This window comes from Stomoxys calcitrans, chromosome 2 (genome assembly GCF_963082655.1).
Source record: "Stomoxys calcitrans chromosome 2, idStoCalc2.1, whole genome shotgun sequence".
Classification (NCBI taxonomy): domain Eukaryota; kingdom Metazoa; phylum Arthropoda; class Insecta; order Diptera; family Muscidae; genus Stomoxys; species Stomoxys calcitrans.
In genome coordinates this window covers 125306530-125332494 of record NC_081553.1, presented here as the reverse complement: position 1 = coordinate 125332494, position 25965 = coordinate 125306530, and the positions used below count along the sequence as shown (strand labels likewise).

At 37.4% G+C, this 25965-nt stretch overlaps 2 protein-coding genes across 4 annotated transcripts in view; both read right to left on the bottom strand.

Moving 5' to 3' along the window:
* The window catches only part of LOC106084469 (attacin-A), an 81905-nt gene that overhangs the window by 33371 nt on the left and 22569 nt on the right, over window positions 1–25965 (bottom strand). The gene's annotated exons all lie outside the window — the stretch shown is intronic.
* Window positions 4119–5263, bottom strand: LOC131995378 (uncharacterized). The gene is made up of 2 exons (XM_059364117.1): window positions 4503–5263; window positions 4119–4418 (listed from the first exon to the last, which is right to left on the bottom strand). Exons 1-2 carry the CDS (start codon window positions 5169–5171, stop codon window positions 4266–4268), a joined length of 822 nt encoding a protein of 273 aa, XP_059220100.1. The 5' UTR covers window positions 5172–5263; the 3' UTR covers window positions 4119–4265.

Genomic DNA, 25965 nt, shown 5'->3' with positions numbered 1-25965 from the left:
CCAATCACGACAATATGGGACTCAAATGAAAGGTATTTAGAATAAGAACACGTATCTGATATCCAACTGTCGGACCAAGTGCTAGGGGGACCACCCCAAGCCCCAAAAACACCCCCAAATCGGACTTATTTACCGACCATGGCAATATGGGGCTTAAATGAAAGGTATTTACGAGTAGAATACGAATCTGATGTCCAGATGTTTGACCACGTTTCTGGGGGTCCACCCCCTCCACAAAATACCCCCAAACAGGACTTATTTACTGACCATGGTAATATGGGGCTTAAATAAAAGGTATTTGAGTGTAGAATTCGAATCTGATATCAAAATATGGGACCAAGTGTTTGGGGGGCCGCCTCTCACCAAAAACATCCCCCAATGGGGACAAATTTACGACCATAGCAATATGGGCCTCAAATGAAAGGTCTTTGGAAGTAAAGCACGAAGTGTTTATGGGGCCACCCCACCACCACAACACCACCCAACTAGGAAGTATTTGCTGACTTTTGCAATATGAGGCTCAAATAAGAGGGTTTTTAGAGTAGAACACGAATCCTATATATTTTTTCAAGGCCAACTCACTGAGTGGCCGCCCATTCCTCAAAACACCCCCAAGCCGGTCATGTTTGCCGACTATGGAAATATGGGGCTCAAATTAAAGGTATGTGGGAGTAGACAACAAATCTGATATCAACATTAGGGGCCAACTGTCTAGCGGACGTGCCACCACCATAACAACCCCCAAATAGGAGGTATTTGGTCACCAAGACAATTTGGGTCTTAAAGAGAGTGGAACTAAATATTCATAGTTTTAGGGCCAATACCCCAAATCGTACATATTTGCTGACTTTTGCAATAAGGAGTTTAAATGGGATTAGATAACAAATTTGATATCTAACTTTGAGGGCAATGGCAATATGGGGTTCAAATAAATGATACATAGATATATGAGAATAGAGCACGTTGCTGATATATTTTCAGGGCTAACAATTTGGGGGACCACCCCACTCCCAAAATACCCCTAAATCGGGCATATTTACGGACCATGACAATGTGGGGCATAAATGAAAGGTATTGGGGGGCCGAGTAAGAATTGATACCCACTTTCGGGACCAATTTTCTGGGGATCTTCCTCTTTTCCAAAATACCCCACAAACAGCAATTTTTTACTAACCAGCGCAATATGGGGCTCAATTTAGAGGTATTTGGGAATATAATAATATAATGTAGGACCATGTATTTAAGGCATCACCCCTTCTCTAAAACACCCCCAAAGGTTAAACATTTTTCGACCATGCCAATATGTGGCTCAAATGAAAGGTATTTGAGATTAGAAAACGACTTTGATAACCAATTTTGGGACCACGTGTTTGGGCGACTCCTCATCCTGTAAACTCCACTCAAAACCTATGGTAATATGGGGTTTAAATAAATGGTATTTGAGAGAAGAGAACGATGCTGAAATTTTTTCAGGGTCAAGTGTCTGGGGGACCACCTCACCCCCGAAAACACCCCTAAATCAGACATCATGAGAATATCGGGCTGAAATAAAGTATTTTAAGAATGCAGTACGCCTTACATCCAAAATTAAATTCGTCGAATAATAAAGATCATATGGGATTCAGATAAAGGCACTTATATTGATAAACTGTTTATCAAGCGATGTACTACTTTCGTAGCATGGTATTGCGCTAAAAGCTCTTTAATTGTCGAAAATAAATATTTGAAGGAAACTTTTGTTCCATATAAAGTAAAAGAAGGCGCAGCGGAGCGGGCCTGGGTCAGCTAGTATATAAAATTCAATATATGTTTGTTTCTATGATTGTTTGTTTGTTTGATTGTTTGTCGGTTTGTTAGTATAGACTCAAAACCGGCTGAACCAATTACCTTGAAATTTTCACAGATTGTGTAGGTTAGTGTGGAAGGAAACATAGGCTTTATAATTTTTTGATGTCGGGAGGGGAGCGGACCTTCCCCCTAACATCAAAAGTACTACCCACAAATAAAAGTGGACCGATCGGGACAATATGGGATTCAAATGAAAGGTATTCAAGAGAAGAGTACGAATTTCATAATAAAAATCGGGTCCAAGTACCTAAGGGCCGCCTCAGCCCCAATAACACAACCCAAAATCAAAAGTGATTCGATCCGGACAGTAAAGGTATCAAATGAAAGGTATTGGAGAGTAGAATACGAATATGGTACTAAAATTTTAGTCCAAGTAACCCATCCCCAAAACTCCCCTTAACAGTAATTTCGGGCGTTAATGTTAATATGGGGCTCAAATGAAAGGTATTCGGGAGTAGATTTCGAATCTGCTATACAGAATCAGATCGAAGTATAAGGGGTCACGCCACCCCTCAAAAACGCCATTAGACCCATTATGACTATATCATACTTGGTTTATACCAATATGGGACTCAAATGAAAAGTATTCGGCATTAGACTACATATATGGCATAAAACATTAGGTCCAAATAATGGGAGGTCGTTCACACCCAAATACGCCCAAACGGGCAAATTAGTCGACCATGGCTAAATTGCACTCAAATGATAGGTATTTGGGAGAAGGTTAAGAATATGACATTAAAATTTACCTGCAAGTCTAGAAGGCGCTTTTCCTCCTAAAGATACGTCAAATGGGTTATTTGACCCATTATGACAATATGGGACTCAAATGAAATGTATTTGAGAGTAGAAAACGATTTTCATATCCAATTTTGAAGCCAAATGTTTTGGGGTACGCCCTTAAGCACCGCTTAAACTGAACTGCATTTCCGTTGGGAATAAAGAACGAACATATTATCTATTTTCAGTACAAAGTGCCGGTGGCCGCACCAGAAAAAAGAACGAATTTGATATCTATTTTCAGTGGAAATTGCCAGTGGCCGCACCAGCCTCGTAACAACCTCCAAACGGTTCATATTAACGGGCCATGGCAATATGGGGGTCAAATTAAAGGGATTTGGAAGTGCAACACGAATTTGATATCCATATTTGAGTCGAAATGTCTGAGGTACCATGCCACCCCTAATGGGAACATAACCCTAAGGAAGAATCTTACCACCAGGAATCAAGAAGGGGCAAATCCTCACACATCAATGAGTGATTTCCGATTCACGTTTAAACTCAATGATAAGGGACCGTTTTTATAGCCGAGTCCGAACGGCGTACCGCAGTGCGACACTTCTTTGGGAAAAGTTGCAAATGTCGCCATCATTAAGAGGGGATAAACACCGCTTTCTCGCCAGGCTGCAATGGCACGAATTCGATATCCCCATTCAGGATGAAGTGTTCCCACCTTAAAAAGATATCAGATTTCACATTTCAGAAATCGATTTTTAATACCGAATAAAGTAGAAAACTCTATTGTTTCTATAAAAAAAAGTAGATTTTTCGATATTCGGAAAAATTCGACTTTTTCATAATCGGAAAAAGTCGAAAATCGACAGAACAACTCGTAAAATAGACCTTTTCATTTAACTTGAATTCCTACTAAGAAATTTGTTCTGATTGGACTTAGCCATCCGTCTGTCCACTTATCCTCTCTGTACCACTTGTCCAGCCGCCGTTGTTTTGTTTAGATCCATTTATTGCTCTTTTTTTCTTATATTCATAATTTTAATTAATGTATCTAATTAATTTCATACAAGCAAAATGTAACAGAATTTATCAAAAGTGTTTTTTTTCATATATTCTTGGATTGAGTACACAGTCTGCTCCTTACCAACCATTACCAACATTTCTAATTGACCAGGAGGGGGGAAAATATGCAAATCATAAACATGTACCTCAACGAATCGCATAATGATATGGCGGAACGCATGCCTCCGGTCGCGGTTTATTGGTTAACAGGAGGCATGCAACGTACTCGTAGTTAGCATTGCAGTTTAATTTGCCATCACTGCTTCTCCGCAACCGCAGGATGAAGGGTTTATTTTCCACATTCCTTTGATTTCCTGCTGAGTTCAGTTGAAACGGATGCGAGATAAGGATGGTGGAACCTCCGTGGTTAAAAAAAATATCTCTTTGCAATTTGAAGTCTGAACAAAGAATAATTTTTATTTTCATTTTAAATCTTAAAGAAAACTAAGTTACAATATAATAAATGATGATTAAAGTAAAAGCTAGATTTCTTGGAATTATACAATAAAAGTTACAAAACAATTTCTTATTAATTAGTTGGTGTTCTTATTGCTAACAATGATATTGGTTATATGAGACAAATATATTTATTGGTTATTCAGCGTTAATTATGACCTAAATCAATAGGTTAACGTTCTCGGTGGTTTTGGTGGAGATAATAAGGTGGGTGTCGTAACTGGTTTTGGTGGAGACAATAAGGTGGGTGTCGTAACTCCTCCCCCCTTAAGATAGAGCGACGGCCACAATGAAGATGTTGTGGTCGGAGTGATAGGCTGTGGAGGTGGAAAGTGGTGTTTGTACGTATTTTTTCGTTTAATGACAATGATGAGTATGGTAATGACTACTATTGTGCATACTAATGTTGTTGTTGTTGTGACTGAGTGAACTGTTGTAGTGGTTATTTCCAGGTTGCTAATTCTGTTGTTGGTTAGAAAGTTGAAATCCTCGAGTTTTTGAAGACTAAGTATTTCGATTGTGGAGTTTACGGAAATGTTGCTGTTTGGTAACGGGGGTATGTGGAGTTGATCCCAATATGCATCGGTATCATCGTGGTATGTTATACCATTTATTGAGACGTCACAGTTCTGGAAACGCACAAGGGCTGTGTCTTTTACTGTGAGAGTTTTGATACTGCAAGTAGAATTTATTAGTGTCTCTGGTGAGTGTATAAAAAGTATTAGGTTTTGTTCCACTTGTGTGATCGATTCCCTTTTTCCAACGTCACTAATTGGGCAATTTGCTTCTTTATTGTTTATTAAGTTTCCAATACATAACGAGTATTTGGTTTCTTCCTGTCGGATCGGTATACCGCAATAATATGTTCCTTCGATCGATGGGCAAAGTGTTTTGTGATGGTGTGTGGAATTTTCATTAAACAATATATATGGTTCTGTTATTATTAACTTAGTTATGTTTATTGGTAAAGGAATTATGTGGTATAGAAAATAGTCTTCTTCAGAGACATTCGGTACAAGAATATTAAAAATGATATTTGTTTCATTGTAGTAGGCTTGCATGCCTAGCATTTCATAAATATTTTCGATAGATCTGACTTCAATATTTTTTTGTTTTAATTTGACTTCTATGTTTTCGAGTTCTTCCGGGCTGAGGAGGAATCTTGAAATCATATTTAGTTTTGACAGAACTACTGCCTCAGCTATACTTCTGGTCTATCTGGATGGTTGCTCCCTTTTTCAGGCATTGGGTGAGTGGTTTAGTGAGTTTGGCCAAATCTTTAATAAATTTGCGATAGTAACCCACGAGTCCAAGGAATGCCTTAATTTCCGTACGTGTCTTAGGTAATGGAAAATTTTTTATGGCATCGATCTTCGCCGGATTGGGTTTTATACCTTCAGAATTTATAATGTGCCCCAGGAAGGAGATCTCCTTTCTAAGAAACTCACATTTATCCATTTGGATCTTAAAATTGGCTTCCCTAAGTCTTCTGAATACCTGCGTTATACCCTCCAGGTGTTCTTGTAGTGAAGTGGAATATATGATTATATCATCTAGGTATACAAGGCATACCTTCCCTATGAGATCTTTTAGGATATTGTCCATTACCCGTTGGAAAGTGCTTGGGGCATTTTTTAGCCCGAAAGGCATTCTAGTAAACTCATAGTGCCCATTTTCCACGGTAAATGCCGTTTTCTGAATATGTCTAGGGTCCATCTCAATCTGGTGGAAACCGCTAGCTAGATCAAGGGTGGTGAAGTACATGCATCTGCCCAGTTTATCCAATATCTCATTTATATTTGGTATTGGATATCTGTCAGATATAGTCTTGTCGTTGACTTTTCTATAGTCTATCACCAATCTCCATTTCCTATTACCATGGATGTCTATCTTCTTAGGGACTATCCAGATTGGAGAGCTCCAGGGTGAGTAGCTATGTTGAATAATCCCTTGTTCTAACATCTTATTTATCTGAGTCTGAATCTCCTGTTTGTGCACGTATGGGTATCTGTACGACTTCGTGTATATGGGGATATCATCACTAGTGACTATCTTGTGTCTTATTTTACTTGTAAACGAAAGTGGCTCCCCTTCCCTATAAATAAGGTCACTGTATTCTGTACATACTTTTAAGAGTTTCTTTCGTTCTTCGCTATTAAGGTGACTTGTTCTCAATAAGTCGTTCAGGTGAGGTCCGGAAGGATGATCGAGTTCGTCCTCGCCATCATTACTAATTGCCAAGTTGAAATTATTCAGTTCTATAAAGTCGGTCTCGTCATACCGTCTCGCCACCAATGGGGCGTCTAACATAAATATCTGGTCTCCGTCAGATAAGTTTGTTATTTCGATAGAGCTGTACCCGTTCTCGACATTGTACAGACCAGAGCTAACGAAAAGCTTTGGTGCTAATTCAATGGGATTAATGTAGACAGTGCCATTCTGCTCATTGATAGGCAATTTTATCAGGGTTTTAGATTTAGCTTGAATTTCTTTAATTTCGGTAGATTGATTTGTCTTGAAACTGATATTGTTGACAGCGTTTCCGGTAATTAAGGTTCTATTCGCAAGGTCAATTTTGGCTTTGAGTAAAAGAAGTGCATCCATGCCCAAAAGTCCGTCGAAGAAATTATGAAATCTAAAAATGAGGAATTTAAGGGATCCTGTTTGGTTGAACTCTGGAAATATTGGCAGGTCTACCTGTTTATCTATTTGGTAACTTTTAAAGACAGTAGTAATAGTTACGGGGTCGCACTGAATTTGTTCCTTTGGCGAGACATATTCGGGGTTTATAAAAGAAGAGGATGCTCCCGTGTCTAGGAGAAATTTCAAAGGTTTGCCGCAAGGTAGAAGGATGGAAACGTATGGTAAGGTCGACGGGTGTTTAGTTGGATTTATGTAACCAATTGGCTGTTGGAGGCTGATCTGAAAAAATTTCCAGCGTCCTCAATATTGGTTGGCTCGTTATTATTGTGCCCGTTGTTGATAAATTCCTGCCGTCGGTGTAAGTTTTGATTTTCTACGAAATTGTTTGGGTCGTTGTCTAGGTACTTATCTAGCTGCCGATAATTGTTGGATGTGGTTGTCTCATGGAAATTCAGATTTGGATTAAATCTAGTCTGTTGGCTAGGACTCGCTTTTATTCTTGGTATGTCGTGGTTCAAATGCCTGGGCTCATAAGGTTGGTATCTCGAGCTGTTTGGAAGATACTGATTCCTGTTTCTATTAAAATGGACCTGAGGGGTGAAATTTCGGTCGAACTGGTTTGATTGGGGTCGCTTGTCCACTGGAGGCAAGTGTCTAGTATTCCCGTAATCCTGATTTCGTTGCCAATTCTGATTGCGATTCCTGTTCTGTTGAAAACGGTTCTCATACGGTCTGTACTGTGTATGGTATCCGACCCTATTTGTCTGTGGTGCCCTCTGGTATGATATATTCTGCTCCTTGACACAACAAGATAATGCCTCAGCCAGTGAACGCGGTTGCATCGCTCTTACCCTAGATCCAAGTGGTTCATTTAGGCCACTAAGGAAAGAGTTTAAACACATCTCGGAATAGAGGGATTTCTTTGCGTTTATTACTCCAGGGTCTTTTTCATGAATAAGTATGTTATTACAAAGAGAAGATTGAATTTCTATAATCTCTCCGTAGAATGGCTCGATAGCCTTATTATACTGCCTGACATTGTGTAAGTCTCTTATTAGGGATGTCTCAGTCCGTTTGTCTGAGTAGTGAAGTATGAGGTTATTCTTTATGTCATCCCAAATGAGTGGAGTTCCGTACATATTGAGGACCTCATTGGCCTGTCCCTCAATTTTGTTTCGTATGGCCCTTAGTAAAATCTGGCCATACGGAGTGTTGTCCGTGCCACGTATATATAATAGGATCTCCTCAACGTTATTGAGGAATTCGTACAGGAGTTTTTGGTTTCCGTCGAATTTAGGCAAATCCTTAATCGCGTCGGGGATTCTCAGTGAGTTGAAAATCTCGACCTGATTGGTTGCCGGGCCTTGAGTTGGTTGCGTCGATTGATTCATTTGATCTAAAATGGAACACGAGCTACCTTCAAAAGTGGTCAAATCACCTCCGTCAATAGTACTGTTAGAATTTGTGAGGGTCTGGTTACTTTTGTCAATACCTTCGTCCGGATCCTCTGCGAGGGATTCACTGTCTCTTCCGGCGATGGAGGTTAGGCTAGTAAATTTTCTCAATTTATAAGGGATAAATCGAAGTTTCTGTTTCTGATTCTTTTTGTCGGGCATAAGTACCGATATTTCTTGATTTCACAATTTGTTCGCTTATATATATTCGAGAGAGAGGGGAAAAAAAAAACTTATATTTTGTCTATCTCTTCTTCTATCTAATAGAAGAAATTTGTGGACTATTGAGTAGTGGGTGCCACTATACAGATATTCCTTCTGTACTCCTGTCGAATAAGCCAATGATGATCATTCAAGGTCTATGACAAGGATCGACTTTCACTTCTCGGTCTGACCACACAAATTCTTCTTTTTCTTTTTTTTTTTTTTGTTTTGTCGATATACCTTCGACACTGTTCTAAAGGTTGGTACAGAAAAAAAAATTAACCTTCAAATTGCGTTTAAAAGGTAAAGATGTTTCTTTAGAGTTTTTCACAACTATTCCGATTTTTTTTTTTTTTTTTTTTTTTTTTGATATTATATTTTTTCTTAATTTACTTAAAATAATCTTAGTTCCATTTTTATTTATTTTTTTTTTTTTTTTTTTTTTTTTTTATTATTATTTTCTTTTCCACACACACACAAACACTTACATAAGCCCGATCAGGAAGTTAGCGATGCTCGTTCTCCTTGTTGATTTCGTCATGTTGTGATTTGTTGTGTCCTCCTAGGTTCCAGTGGATAAAGGGTTGATACCCACTATCTCGTTGTTGGCTTGATGTGTGTTTTCGTGTTTCCTCCAAGGGACAACGAGATTGTCCACTGAACTGCCGACTGCGCCAGATAAGGATGGTGGAACCTCCGTGGTTAAAAAAAAATAACTCTTTGCAATTTGAAGTCTGAACAAAGAATAATTTTTATTTTCATTTTAAATCTTAAAGAAAACTAAGTTACAATATAATAAATGATGATTAAAGTAAAAGCTAGATTTCTTGGAATTATACAATAAAAGTTACAAAACAATTTCTTATTAATTAGTTGGTGTTCTTATTGCTAACAATGATATTGGTTATATGAGACAAATATATTTATTGGTTATTCAGCGTTAATTATGACCTAAATCAATAGGTTAACGTTCTCGGTGGTTTTGGTGGAGATAATAAGGTGGGTGTCGTAACTGGTTTTGGTGGAGACAATAAGGTGGGTGTCGTAACTTGCGTGCTTTTTATGGACGGCTGTGGACGTACGTGTATGGGTGTGTTGGAGTCTACAACTATGTGTTAACTTTGTTGTTGTATTTGTAATTAATATTAGAACGTTTGTACTTTTATTATAACTTTATACCGTATTTATGTGTACATAAATACTTTTACTCAACAGCGTTGGGCTATGGAATGGAACACATGGTTGAGAAAAGAAAATCACAAAAAGATGGTGAGCATGTTGATGAGACGTTGAAATATTTTCTACGGCATTTCCCGTCTTTCGCTGCTAACAGATACCGGCACTTAAGTGGCAACACAATACCAGAAATGGTTCAACTTGGGGGCGTGGTATTGAAGAGGTTACATTTTAGTATTTAGAGCGCACAGCAAGCCGATTACTTACTCAGGTGTTTGTCAACAGTAGCATGGGGCGGATTGATATCTACATCCTCTGATTAACCTTACTTCAAAAGTCGATATAAACTTTATCTAATTTACACCAAATTTGCCAACCAATGTGATCTTTTTTAACGTTATTTCTCCCAATGGGGAGGGAATCTTGCTAATTTGCTAATGATGAGTATTTCCACAATAATCGATTTTTACTGAAAGCTGATAAGAAATTGCCAGACCATATATGATTGGATTTTTATTAGCGGGTACCCTTTTTCCGTTCCGCTCTGTTCCAACAATTTCTCTATCACTCTGCTCTGCTCTGCCCTACGCTCCGCTCCCGTTCCTTTACATTTGAATTCACTATTTATTTTTATATCCACCACCAAAGGATAGAGCGTATATTCATTTAGTCATTCCGTTTGCAACACATCGAAATATCAATTTCCGACCCTACAAAGTTTAAATATTTCGGATCATCGTAAAATTCTAAGACGATTTAACGATGTCCGTTTGTCTGTCCGTCCGTCTGTTGTAATCACTCTACCGCCTTCAAAAATTGAGATATTGGGTTGAAATTTGGCACAGATAAGTCTTTTTGATGTACGCTGGTTAAGTTCTTGAACGGGCCATATTTGGATACAGCTGCTATATAGACCAATCTGTCAATAAAGGGTCTAATGCCAATAAATGCTTTATGTTTTATCCGATTTGCGTGAGTTGTTTTAAGCCTCTCGACATTTGCCCCAAATATGGTTCATATCGGACCATATTTAGATATAGCTGCCATATAGACCGATCTGCCGATAAAGGGTCTGAAGCCCATAAAAGCTTTATTTTTTTTTAAACAGATTTCGCTGAAATTTGAAAAAGTGAGTAGATTTAGGCCTCCCAACACCGGACCCAACATCCGACCTAAATATGATACAGACCGGACTATATTTAGATATAGCTGTCATATAGACCGATCAGCCGATAAGCCCGATGAAACCCATAAAAGCTTTATTTATTATCCGATTTCGTTGAAATTTGAAATAGTGAGTTGTTTAAAGCCTCCCGACATCCGACCCAAATATGGGTCAGATCGGATTATATAGATATTGCTGTCATATAGACCGACTTTCCAATTTAGGGTTTTAATCCCATAATAAGCTGATTTATTGTCTGAAAATGTTGCTTGTATATGATTTCTCGGGACCTGAATAAAATATGAGATATAATAAAATAGGATGATTATTATATCCTTGTTTAATTTGGTCCATATCACTCCAGATTTGGTTATAGGTGCCATAAAAAAAGATCTCTCGATTTAAGGTCTTGGCCCTATAAAATACCCATTTATTATCCGATTTCGTTGAAATTTGACGCAGTAACTTATGTTAAGCTTTTCGACATCCGTGACCTATATGGTTCAGATCGGTAATATTTTGATATAGCTGCCAAAAAGACCAATACTTGGTTCTACAAAATTGAATTTGACCACTCAATGTCTGTGCCGAATTTGGGTGCATAAGTTATCCAATTTTCACCGGATTGTGACGAAAGGGGGTTTACATATATACCCGAGGTGGTGGGTATCCAACGTTCGACCCGGCCGAACTTAATGCCTTCTTATTACTTGTACAATTTGTGTTTGGTTTTCTTTCCAGACGAAATTAATGATCGAAGATTTCCTTTGCAAATGGAAAAGGAAAGCCAGAGATCGCAACACATACCAACCATTATGGCACGAGTTTCGTAATTGGTTTAGAATTATTCGTTAACCATATTAGGTTTAGAATTACTCATTAACCATATTAAGCTCTTTGATATAAATACCACATTTAGCACGCTCTTCAACCCTGTCTATTAGCTGTACTTTTCCCAATGCATGTGTTTTTGTTGATTTCGACCTTTGGCCCAGATCGGTCCAGATTTGGATATAGCTGCCATATAGACCGATCCGCCGATTTAGGGTCTTAGGCCCAAAAAGCCAACTTTATTATCCGATTTAGCCAAAATTTAGAACACTGAGTTGTGTTAGGCCCTTCGTCATCTTTCATCAATTTGGTCCATATCGGTCCAGATTTGGATATAGCTGCCATATAGACCAATCTCTCGATTTAATGTTTTGGGCCCATAAAAGGCGCATTTATTGTCCGATGTCGCCGAAATTTGGGACAGTGAGTTATGTTAAGCGCATTTATTGTTCGAATTCGCCGAAATTTGGGACAGTGAGTTGTATTAGACTTTACGACATCCGTGTCGTATATGGTTCAGATCGAGACCAATATTTTTTTATACACAATTGACTTGCACTTTTAAGTGCAATTGCAAATTTTGCCCATAAACATTTCACTAAGGAACATTGTCAAACTTCTCACATATCAATGAGTGCAGTCCGATTCAAGTTTTAAGCTCAATGATAAGGGGCCTCCTTTTTATAGCCGAGTCCAAACGCCGTGCCGCAATGCGACACCTCTTTGAAGAGAAGTTTTACATGGCATAGTACCTCACAAATGTTGCCAGCATAAGGAAGGGAAAGCCGCCGTTGAAAATTTTTCTGATTGTCCCGCCCGGATTCGATACCTGGCGTTCAGCGTCATAGGCGGACATGCTAACCTCTGAGTACATGGTATTTGGTCCAATCGGAACATATTTCGATATAGCTGCTATGGGGCTTAAGGTATGCATTTTTCATCGGATTTTGACGAAAGGTGGTTTACATATATATCCGAGGTAGTGGATATCCAAAGTTCGGCCCGGCCGAACTTAACACCTTTTTACTTGGTTTGATTACTTTAGACATTTTTTTAGAAATTTTGTTGGAAGAGATAATTTTAATTTGTGGAATATTACTGTAAATAAGCTACCAGATCCATCCATTTGCATACATTTTGAAATGTGGCTGAGCTCGCTCGCATTTTTTGTTATTGAACTACCAATGTTTAAATGACTGGCATGGCCTTTTGTTTATAAATTTAAAGAAACAGTCTGTTCAGCAATCAGCCTGATGCTCTCAGAACTACTGCTATAATAGCACCAAACTTAACTACTAATATTCAGTAGACAGTGTTTGCTATTTTCAGTAATCTTTTTTCTATCAGTGTAGCCAATTCCTTCAGCTGTTGATTTTATTTCCATGGTGATAAATGCTTGTGTTATTTCAACTTCTTTTGACCGTTAGGGCTTAAATGATTTTATTGCCTTTCTCGTAATATAAATTTGGTGACAATATTTTAGTATACCCATAAATCCAGCGCTTCATTTATTATACGATTGTCTTAATTCAAAAACCACATGCCATACGCTCTCGTTATGCAAACATTACAGTTTGTGGTAACATTGTTCCGCACCCAAGGACTATGACCGATTCCCACCTTGCCCCAACCATTAAGTATAGCATTCTGCGTGTTTAGTTGTCCATACATACACATATTTTTTGTATTTCATTTCCTCCATAGTTAAACGTTATATTTTGCCATAATTTTATTAGGCTTTCCGCAAAATAAGATCATGTTGCTTAAGAAATCTGTTGCACGCGATTTCTAGCTTGCAAATAAGGCGTTAATCGTTAGTTTTACAGAGGTCATATTGGCTGCTTTAATAACCATAGGTCACACTTATACGGATATGTGTGCCTAGGGGTTTTTTTGGTCACATTAACTATTTCATTTACGAGGAATAAAATTTTTTTATTGCACTTTGAGTATTTCATTGTCCATGGATATGCATGAAATATTAAAAAAAATTTGAATATTTTTTTCTTGATCTAAAAGATATAAAACTTAAATATGAGTCACATATAGCTCAAAACGGTGTTACTCGAGAAGGAGCATGAAAGTTACTTTATAAGAAAACATAGAGGTCGTACAACATCACTTTGAATGACCCGAATGCTTAGACTTTGGGGGAAAAAAGGTCTACTTCTGATTTAGTTAAAGCTTACAAAGATAAATAGTTTGGCGGAAAATTTTAAAGGTTCCAATAGATTAGAATTTAACCTTCGCAGGCTCAAGATCCATCTGGGTGGGAGTTACGATTTTCCAATATTGATAACTTGTTGATAGCTCAGCTCAAATCAAAATTGTTAAACTTTTTTTTTTAAACAAGATAATAATTAAACTCTAGCCTTGATTTTCCCTAAAAGTTGTTAAACCTACCACCATAGGATGGGGGAAAACTAACATTGTCATTACGTTTGTAGTAATATCGAAATATTAGTCTAAGATCCCATAAGGTATATATATTCTTAATCGCCATGACATTTGAAGTCGATCCAGCTGTCCGACCGTCCTTCTGTGGAAAGCACTCTAACTTTCGAATGAACAAAGTTAGGAAATTTTGCACAAATACTTTCTGTTATTGTGGAAGTAGGTTGGGACTGTAAATGGGCCATATCGGCCAATTTTTTGATATAGCTCCCATATAAACCTATTTCCGTATTTTACTTCTTGATTTTCTAGAGAGGAAAATTCTTATTCCATATGTTTTAAATTTTGTACTATGACGTTTTTATGACATTCAACAGAAATGTTTAGTATAGTCCGATTCGGTATAAAATCTGATATACCCCCCATATAGGCCGAACTCCCGATTTAGGGTGTTAGGTCCGTAAAAACCTGTATTACCCGATTTGGCTGAAGTTTGGCACAATGATTTGTGTTGAGATCCCCGACATCCGTACCGTATGTGGTCCAAATCGGACTATCTCAATTTGGCCCCATATAGACCGATCTTCTGATTTAAAGTCTTAGGCCAATAAAAGCCCGAATTTATTGCCTGGTAAGCGTACTGTGTGAAAGATTAAAACCTAAAGTCAGTGAGATAATTGGGCCCTATCAATGCGGCTTTAGACCTGGTAAATCCGCCCTAAACCAGATATTCACACTGCGCCAAATCCTGGAAAAGACCCGAGAAGGACAAATCAACACCTACCACCTCTTTGTTGACTACAAAGCCGCCTTCGATACTCCTTTACATTCAAAGGTATTTCAGGCCATGTCTGAGTTTGGTATCCCTGCAAAATTAATAAGACTCTGCAGGATGACACTTGCTGATACTCGTTCCTCAGTAAGAATAGGAAAGAATCTCTCCGAACCATTTAATACCAAACGAGGTTTCAGACAAGGAGACAACCTATCGTGTGATCTCTTTAATATCCTGTTGCAGAAGATTATACGAGATGCAGATTTGAATAGATATGGCACACTAATCGCAAGAGAACACATGCTACTCGCCTATGCCGACGACATCGATATCATAGGTCGGCCACCGGAAGTAGTAACTGCAGCCTTTGAAAGAATCGAAAGAGAGTCAGTCAAAATGGGTCTGGCTATAAATGGAGATAAGACGAAATGGATGGTTTCAGCTGCCAAAAAGCCTTGCACAACCGAGCAGATAAAGAAAATGGAGAAAGTTGGGAACCACAACTTTGAGATAGTCAGTAACTTTATCTACCTCGGCACCGCCGTAACCGAAAAGAAAGACACCATTTTTGATATTAAGCGAAGAATAATACTGGCAAACAAATGCTACTTTGGACTTAGTGAGCAGTTTAGAAACAAGGCCACCTCTCGACTGACGAAGATTACACTATACATGACACTGATACTACCCGTGCGGTTATATAGTTCTGAAGCATGGGTACTTGTGGAAGCAGATGAGGCAGTGCTTGGAGTATTTGAGAGAAAGATTCTTCGTAAAATATATGGACCAGTTTGCGTTAACGGAGAATATAGGCGACGTATGAACCACGAGCTGTATGACGACGATAGCATAGTTACACGTATCAAAATACAACGGCTGCGTTGGCAAGGCCATGTTGTCAGAATGGATGAAGAAGCTCCAGTGAAGAAGTTTTTTGAAGGTAAACACGTTAGTACACGCAAACCGGGAAGACCAAAAGCCCGATGGAAAGATCAAGTTGTGGGAGACACCTCGAAACTTGGTGTCAAAGATTTTAGAATGAGCGCAAAAGATCGAGGTGCTTGGAACGCTATTCTACGTTCGGCTAGTGGAACAAATATTTTGTCGTAGCCAATTAAAGTAAAGTAAGTACTATGTTAAACCTCCACATTTCCATAATTTGATGCAAATCGGATCACATTTAGATATAGCTGCCGTATATATCGATCGATAAGACCCTTTTATCACCCGATTTTGTTGAAATTTTGAAGAGTTAATTGTGGTAAGTTTTGTCCAGATCTGACCAAATGTCGATAAAGCTGTAGTAGGTTCATAATGGTGTATTTATACCCTACACCACCACTGTGGTACAGGGTACTATTAGTTTTTGCATTTGTTTGCAACGCTTAGAAGGAGAAGAGCTAGACCCATTGACAAGTATACCGATCGACTCAGAATCACTTTCTGATTCGATTTAGCCATGTCCGTCCGTCCATCTGTCCGTCTGTGAGTCCATGTATTCTTGTAATCAAAGTGCAGGTCGTATTTGTTGTTCAATCATCACGAAATTTTGCACATATCACTCAAGGACGAACGCTATTAATTTTGGAAAAAATCGGTTCAGATTTAGATATAGCTCCCATATATATGTATCGCCCGATTTGCACTTAAATGGCCGTAGTAGCAACAATTTCCAACCGATCTGCACAAAATTGGGTACGGACTATTTTGTTTTTGATCTTAACATATCTGCAAGATTTCATCAAATTCGGTTTATATATATACATATATATACCTCCCATTTATATATAGCTCCCATATATATGTATCGCCCGATTTGCATTTAAATGGCTGTAGTAGCGACAATTTTCAACCGATCTGCACAAAATTTAGCAAGGACAGCTTTGTAACTGTTTGCGAGATTTCATCATAATCGCTTCAAATTTGGATGTAGCATCCATACATATTTATCGCCGGATTTGGACTTATATGACCGTGGTAACAAAAATTTTCAAACGATCTGTTTGAAAGTCAATTCAGATTTAGATATAGCTCTCATATACATATATATTTATATGTTGCCCGTATTTATAATTGTGGGGTAGGTGTAGGGTATTATATAGTCGGCTCCGCCCGACTTTTGCCTTTCCTTACTGGCCACAAATACTGTTTGGTGCATATGAAGACATATGAAGTAAATAAAACATTAGCCGAAATGGGGTGTTTTGGCTTTGTATTTTGAGAACTCGAGACGATTTCCCAATTTTTTAATAAAAATGTGCCTATTTGGAACTTCCAAACAATAAAACTTTTAAGTGAGATATCGTGTGTTAAGTACATCAAATTGCAAAATACGAAGCCAATCTCGGCCTAAATTTTAACAATAAAAACAAAAAATCGAATATCTCCGAAACCAGTGGAGAAATTGCGCAACTCGAGTAGAATTTTTTGTAGGGATTTGTGAGCACTATCCAGCAAAAAAAAAATTTGAAAATTGGACCACAAGTAAAGATTTAACAGCCCGAAAAATTTTTCGATATGCCGAGTTGACTCAATTTGGGGACCTGTCAAGATGAGCATGGACCACCTAGGGCCTTGAAATACACGTGGCCTCGACATCACCTCTGCTATAAAATTTTCAAATTTCAAAGTGTTATCGCTATCCGTTCTCAAATGGCATATTTGTTACTAGTTTTTTACGGTTCTCTCCCACTGTGCGACTATCGATTACACATGGCATATCATCGGCAATTTGCTTGCTGCCTATGCAAAAGGAGGATTAATTGCAGTTCTATTGAAAGTAATTGACATTGGCAGAATACCGCCACTGGCTGCCCGTATTGAAAGAATCAAACAAAAATTTCTATTTCGGAATTTTGTTGGTGAATCACTTACGGACTTATTCACAAAACTTATTGAAGCCTTAAAATAGGTTAATTGGATAGTTCTGTAAAGGAAATCTCTCAAATTAACCTTTTTGAAATCTGCATTTAGTTTTGTGAATACCGGTGTTATAAAATACTTTCGATTAGAAGAAATAATCAAAGGGCTCATAAAAAAATCATTACAAATGGAGTTGAATATGTTATTTTTCCCTTCTTGAAACCAACCACATGAAGTGGAGGTCAAAATTAAAAGTTTTTCACTGATGGGCAGGCTTTAGTGTCAGTTAGAAATTTTAAGAAAATTAAACATCTCGCTTCAGCTTTATTGGTAGAATCATAACTTGCTATATGACAACTGATGACATTGAACCGATGTAGTTGTTTAAAAGAAATAAATTTCTTAATCCGAAAAAACACGATTTAATAACCGAGAATAGAAAGACAGTTCTTCCTCTACAGGACCACTTAGCAGTTTTTATATTTTCTTTTTCGATGTTAGCTTTAAGGAGTTCAACAGACAACATGAACGAAGGTACACAATTTCCGCAATCGAAACCTCTGGAACGCATCTAACTCAGCATTTTTCTTCCCAGTCAGAAATAAAAAAAATTGCTGACAACCGAGAGAAATTTCAAGATGTTAAGGTAAATTCTGCAAATGCCACAAAACGTCATTTAGATGGCGCTGAATCTTATCCTAAAATCATGTAATCATGTCGGATAGTCATTATCACCCAAAGCAGATCACGCTTGCAGCCAATGAGGAATTACTTCCCTATGGCTTTACCGTGATATATTGCCCTTCTACCCATAATAGCTAACAAATCGTTTCTTTTAAACAGAATCGAACTGTTCTATCATCCAACATTTGCAATTGTCGTAGACGAAGATTCACCATAGCGTTGGTGATCATATGGTAACCGAAGGCAAGAAAATAGGGTGAGGGTTCCTACTGCGGAATGAGTGCTAATTCTTAAAGCACATCCAATGTTGCTCGACAAATGATCCCAATTTTTCTGATCTGGGGCCACATAAGATAACCCATAACTATAACCGAGGTAAATTTCTTCACGGCTTTCAAAAATGGAAACTTTCTGTAAAGGTAAAATGCAACAAGTATGCCAATATTTCCTAAAACATCAACATTAACCTTTCCTAAGAAACAAGTTGAATCTGATGTTTCACTATTTGTGGTGGTAGGGGCTGACTAGGATGCTCGATCGATATATTAGTTTCACAACTTTTACATACTTCTGAATGAATTTGAATTTTATGTTAGGTTTTATTTATGCTACCATGTGATGACCATGCTCTCGTTTCAAAACTTCTGGAATCAATTTTCAAGGTATCCATGATAAGTCATCATGCACTTGCACATCAATAGTATTCTTCATCCTACGGTATAAATATCCATAGATCTTTTGAAATCTGGCATCATATCCAGGCTATTCCCATCCTTTCAAGAAAGTGTTAATAGGCATCCAATTTAAAATGCGCCGAATTTAGATCCTCGAATAATCCACTATTTAAATATAATTCACATTTAATATCCGCAGCAGACAACTAATTTAAATCCATTCCAGACAAATCCTCGGCGTGAACTCAAGAAAGTGCATAAGGGACTATGTTAATGTCCCTGATATCCTGGGAGCTATATCTAATTCTGAACCAATTTCGATGGACCTCGGCGGATTTTTCCAGACCGCTTCGAGCAAATATGTTCAAACTGTAAAAATTACGGTTGACAAATGATAACATTATGGCAAATTACCCAAAATCTGACGAACTTATGTATATGTTGTGGTAGTTGTCGAGGAAAGCGTGGTGCAAAATTTCTTAGAATGAAAATCGGGCGATATACTTATTTGATAGCGACATCTAAATCTTAACAGTTTTCTATGAAATTCGCCAGTAATGTCGAAAGTCATAAGAAAATTCCTCCTGCCGAATTACGAGAGAATCGGTTGAGATATGAGCACTTTATTGCAATATTTTTCAAAATCTAACGAATATATATATGGGAGCTGAATCTAAATCTGAATCGATTTCGAGCAAACTTCTCGAGAAAAGCGTTGTACAAAATGTTGGCAATATTAGTAATAAATGACTGTACCAAATTTTAAGACGATCAGATGAAAACTGCCACCTGTACTTTGTACACAAATTAACATGAACAGGCGGACAGACAGACAGACAGACATACCTAAATCGAATCAGAATGTGATTCTGAGTCTATCGGTATACTTATCAATGGGTCTATCTCTCTTCCTTCTGGATGTTACAAACAAATTCATTAAGTTATAATACCCTGTTCCACAGTAGTGTTGCAGGGTATAACAATTAAGAGCGTGCTAAGTTCAGCCGGGCCGAAAAACCCTCCACCATGGGTAGCATTTGTCGATTTCTTTGCGCGATATCTCTTATAAGGCAAACAAAAAATAATGAATAAGAACTGTATGCTATTGGAGCTATATCGAGTTATAGTCCGATTCGGACCATAAATGAATTGAATGCTAAACTAATATTTCAGTCCATTCGGATAAGAATTGCGCCTTGTTGGGGCCCAAGAAGCAAAATCGGAAGATGGTTTATATGGGAGCAGAATCAAGCAATAGATCGATTCGGACCATATTTCACATGTATGCTGAAGATCATGGGAGAAGCCGTTGTACAATATTTCAGCCAAATTGGATAATAAGTACGCCCTCTAGTAGCTCAGGAAGTCAAGATCCCAGATCCGTATGACAGCTATATCAGGTTATGTACCGATTTGCGCCATACTAAGCACAGTTGTTGGAAGTCATAACAAAGCACCTAATGCAAAATTTCAGCCACATCGGATGAGAATTACACCCTCTTGAGGCCCTAGAAGTCAAGATCCCAGATCGGTTTATATTGCAGCTATACCAGGTTATTAACCGATTTAAACAATACTTAGCACAGTGGTGGGAAGTGACACCAAAACACCACGTGAAAAATGAATTGCGCCCTCTAAAAGCTGAAGAAGTCAAGAGCCAAGATCGGTTTAAATGGCAGCTATATCAGGTTTTGAACCGATTTGAACCATACATAGCATTGCACTCTCTCATGGCTCCCACTATAGCTACACGCAGATAAATTTGTCTGCTGATATCGGCAAACACTGTCTACTGATTTTAAATTAAAAATTTTAGACTTTTGAATGAATGATTTTAGACTTTTGAATTGAGCCATTTGCTAAATATTAATAAAAACTTTGCCAATTTAGTTGCTAATTTTTTGTTACAAAGTATAAATGTAATAGTAGTAGTTAGGTTTTTTGTGATATATATAGTCGATTTAAAAATAGCAAACTACAGAAAATACATAAAAGTTGATTAAATATTTTTGACATTTTTGAACTTATTTTCTTTTATCATTTGAAAACAGCAGAAAATGTTTACAGTCCCATTTTCAGCAGACTTTCTGCTATTGTAGCAAAATTTTTTGCTGTTTTTACTAACAATTTGTTTTTGAGTGTATGGTTTGTTTATGTTCGCATATGTTTACTAGAACACCCCAGTGCTCGTGAAAATCTATTTGTAAACTTATCTCTAGGTTGAAATACGCACAAATGATAAGCAAACATTTTGCATTAATTAACACCCACATTACTTGACTTGTCTAAAACGCTCATCATTTGGCTTGAGTAAGTTTCAAGGAAATTATGTTGAATATGTCCTAGATGAGGAGGCTCATGGAAGTGCGTGTGTTAGTTTGCCTGCTTGATGACTTTCTATGTGTCTGCGTATACTTGAATGCGAATTATAGAAGCTTTTTATGAGGAGCTTCATTACATTTTAATAATTAAAACAATTTGTTTGAAAAACGCCGTAAACAATATTCATGTTAACATGTTTTAATAATCGCTTTTTCACTGCTACTTAAATTGCTTTGTTAGCAGCGGCTTTTGTGTTAACACTTTAATTATTTCATTATGGTGAAAATTGTTTACTTGTTTTTACGTCATTCAATTTCGCATTCTTGGCTCTTGAAACAATGCACGGCAACAAAACAATTACGGCTTAGATACGCTAGGGGAGTTTAAAAGTAGATTGCTTTATGATACTACGTTGAAAAAAAAAAGAAAAAATAAAAATTGACTGTGACTCTTACTTGATGTACACATTTCGAATGTGGGTTACTGTAGGCAGAACTATTTAAGTAAATGGTTTTAATTTTGTAAATGTAATCCATTGTAATGCATTGAAAAATTACTTGTTTTAATAGAATCGCATTGAAATAAAGTACACTGATAGAAAAAAGACGTTGCAAAATTATACACCAATGTTGTCATTATCATACACAGACGTATATTGTTAACAAGCGCGGATGATTTTGTCAACACGCTTTGTTGTTTCATACACCGAGCGTTGTGAACATCATCCCTACAAAATGTGTATGTATACCAACTCTAAGTTTAAATTACTTTAAAAATATTGTATGTACATAGGCGGCTGTGGTAAAGCATTTGTAAATATTCAATGGAATGAATGGAACGCAGGTTCGATACTCAGTAGCACACAAAATCTTTTTGCAATCTTATAAAAAACTGTGCACTAGACTTTGTCAGAATGTGAACGGGTGTAAACGTTTCATTCACATATACTGTTGTTGATTGATTAAGATTTGGGTGTATATATTAATCATCTTGTGCAAAAAATAACTTATTTGACAACAAGTAAGAGCGTGCTAAGTTCGACAGGGCCGAATATTATATATCCTCCACCATGGATCGCATTTGTTGAGTTTTTTGCGCGGTATCTCTTTTTAAGCAAACAAAGAATAATGAATAAGAACTGTATGCTATTGGAGCTACAATATATCAGGTTATAATCTGATTCGGACCATAAATGAATTAAATGCTGAATGAGCCATTGTGTAATATTTCAGTCCATTCGGATAAGAATTGCGCCTTGTAGGGGCTCAAGAAACAAAATCGGAAAATATGGTATGTACGGGATCTATATCAAGCTATTGATCGAATCGAATCATATTGGACACATATGTTGAAGGTCATGGAAGAAGCCGTTCTACAAAATTTCTGCTAAATCGGATGAAATCGGATTGCGCCCTCCAGCCGCTCAAGAAGTCAAGATCCAAGATCGGTTTATATGGCAGCTATATCAGGTTATGACCGATTTGAATCATGTATAGTTGTTGTAAGTGATACCAAAACACCAAGTGCAAAATTATAGCCATATCGGATAAGAATTGCACCCTCCAAAAGCTGAAGAAGACAAGACCCTAAATCGGTTTATATGGCAGCTATATCAGGTTATTAACCGACTTCAACCATACCAGGTACAGTTGTTGGAAGTCATGACAGAACACCACATCCTAAAGGCTCAAGAAGTCAAGACCCAGGATCGGTTTATATGGCAACTATATCAAAACATGCACTAATAAAAAGTATTTGTGCAAAATTTCAAGCGCCTAGCTTTACTCCTTCGAAAGTTAGCGTGCTTTCGACAGACAGACGGACGGACATGGCTAGATCGAATTAAAATGACATGACGATCAAGAATATATATACTTTATGGGATCTCAGACGCATATTTTGAGGTGTTACAAACAGAATGACGAAATTTGTATTTCCCTTATCCTATGATGGAGGAAATAAAAACGAGCCCAAGGTTAAAAATTGCAAAAGGCACACCATCTTACACCAAAACTAATTAGACTCGAAGAGCAAATGAGTTGCTGCCCTTGTTCGAACGTGGTGAATTTCCATACATCGTGTTCTCTGATGAGAAAAAAAATCCCAACTGGGCAATTCGTAAACTCCCAACATGATCATGAACGGCCATCCGTAGTGATCTCAAGTGGTGGTGTGGGCAGTTGTGGATGGCTACACTCTAATCGTTCTTATCGGGCCATAGCACACTCCCAAAATGATTTTAACTTTAGAAAAAATTGAATTAAATTTGTTCTTAATACAAAATTTTAGTAAAACTTTTTAAAACGACAAAATTAATATTTATAATATTCTACAGATTTTTTATAATTTTTTTTAAGTTCAAAATTTTTTCTGAACGAATTTTAATTAAATTAATTTAATTAATTTTAGCGTAATCTTTTTAATGACAAATCTTCATCGCAATTTGTCCTGAAGACAAAATGTTAATAATTGAGAGCACCATTCTCTTCAGCCCGGCCAAAATTATTTTTTTAAAAAGACAAAATTTCATTAAAATTTTTCTGCATCTATCAGGCCTTACTTCGTTAAGGTTGGTATTAAGTTCGTCCACTAATTGAATTTTTCACAAAATATCATTTCACTAATTGTAGAAATTCGGTGAAGTCAAGTTTCATTTCTGATTTTGGCCTCAAAAAAGCGCTGTTTGCAAACAAAGACTATATGGCAACCCCATCATATATTACACCATCAACATATATTTTGGTAAATTATATTGTTTGAGTAGTTTTATTATGAACAAGTAAAAGGTCATTAAGTTCGGCCGGGTCGAACTATCTTGACCATACATGGTATGAATGTCACAGAGAGAGAATTCATAGTGCTAAATTTCAACGAAATCGGTTAGTAAATTCACCTTTTATGGGTCTAAAACTTTAAATCGGGAGATCGGTATATATGACAGGTACATCCAAATGTGGACCGATCTGGGCCGTATTGAATTGGGATGTTTAGAAGCCAAACACAACACGCTGTATCAAATTTCTGCGAAATCGGCCAATAAATTCGCTTGTTATTGACCCTACACCTTAAATTAAGAGGTCGGTCTATGTGGTAGTTATATCGAAATATAGACCGATCTTAATCATACTCGTATGAAGGTCGAGTTGCCTAATGCAATTCATTGTGCCAGATTTCAGCAAAATTGGTTAATAAATACATCTTTAATGATCCAAAAACCTTAAATCAGGAGATCGGTACATATGACAGCTATATCCAAATCTGAACCGATCCAAACAGGGTTGTCGAGGAGCCTAACACAACTCGATATACCAAATTTTAATGAAATCGGACAATAAATGTGCCTATTATGGACCCGCGACTATAAATCGAAAGATCAGTCTTTAAGTCAGCTACATCCAAATTTGAACCGATGTGGGCGAAATCGAACATGAATGTCGAGGGACCTAACATATTTTACTGTCCCAAAATTCAGCGAAATCGGACAAGACCTTAAATCGAGAGATCGGTCGGTATATGGCAGCTATATCCAAATATGGACCGATCTGGGCCGTATTGAACAAGGATGTCGAGAAGCCTAACGCCACTTACTGTGGCAAATTTCTGTCAAATCGAATAATAAATGTGGCTATAATAGGCCTAAGACCTTAAATCGGCAGATCGGTAAATAGGGGGTCTATATCAACATATAGTCCGATGTGCCCATCTACAAACTTAACCTGCCTATGGACAAAAATAGAATCTGTGCAAAGTTTCGACTCAATATCTCTGTTTTTAAAGACTTTTCAACAGACAGACAGAGGGAGCTGGCTTAATCGCCTTAGATTTTTCGAACATTTCGAAGTATCGCAAACTGAATGACAAAATGAATACACCCTCATCCTTCGTCATATAAAATTAAAATGGAAGAGCTATTTTTACCAATAGTTGCTACTTATTGATGAGAAAATGAACGAAAATGCGGTTAAAATTCTTTTTTATCACGTGGGTTCAAGTTAGATTTAACAAGTAAATTCGTGCTAAGTTCGTCCGGGCCGAATCCTGAGAATCCACCACCATAGATTCTGCTAAAAGTTTAAGCAAATGATTTGGACCATACGTGACACAATTGTTGTAAATCATAACATAATATACTTTATGGGGTCGGAGATCAATACTTCGAGGTATTAAAAGCGGAATAAGTAGATTAGTATACCCCACCCCCCTCCCTCCCTCCACCCCTCCCCCTCCTCCATCCTATGGTGGAGGGTATATATCAGTCTTCAATTAAAAGCGATTTAGAGCAAACATTTTATATGAAAATTTTGTTTAAAGTTTTCAACTTTTCAAGCAATACTTAGCACTTTACGTTTGAATGTAAAAAACAATAAAGACTTAATTTAAATTTAGTGAAACTAAATGGTCATTTTATCGCACTCCTCCTTTTATTCGGATATAAAGTTGTCGTATCAGTTTTTTCAGCAGAAGTATACCAAGGTCTTGTGCCTAATTTCCTTTCTAATTTTGCGACAGACGACCACTTAGCTAACATAGTGCACTCAATGCTCCTCAGAAGCGCCACCTTGCTACCCCTACACTGCGACTTGAAAACAATTTCTTAAGAGGGCCAACTAAAATGATAATGGTGTAAAGAACTCGGCGAAATAAAAAAAACGAATACTAAACTTAAAAAAGTACAATGAA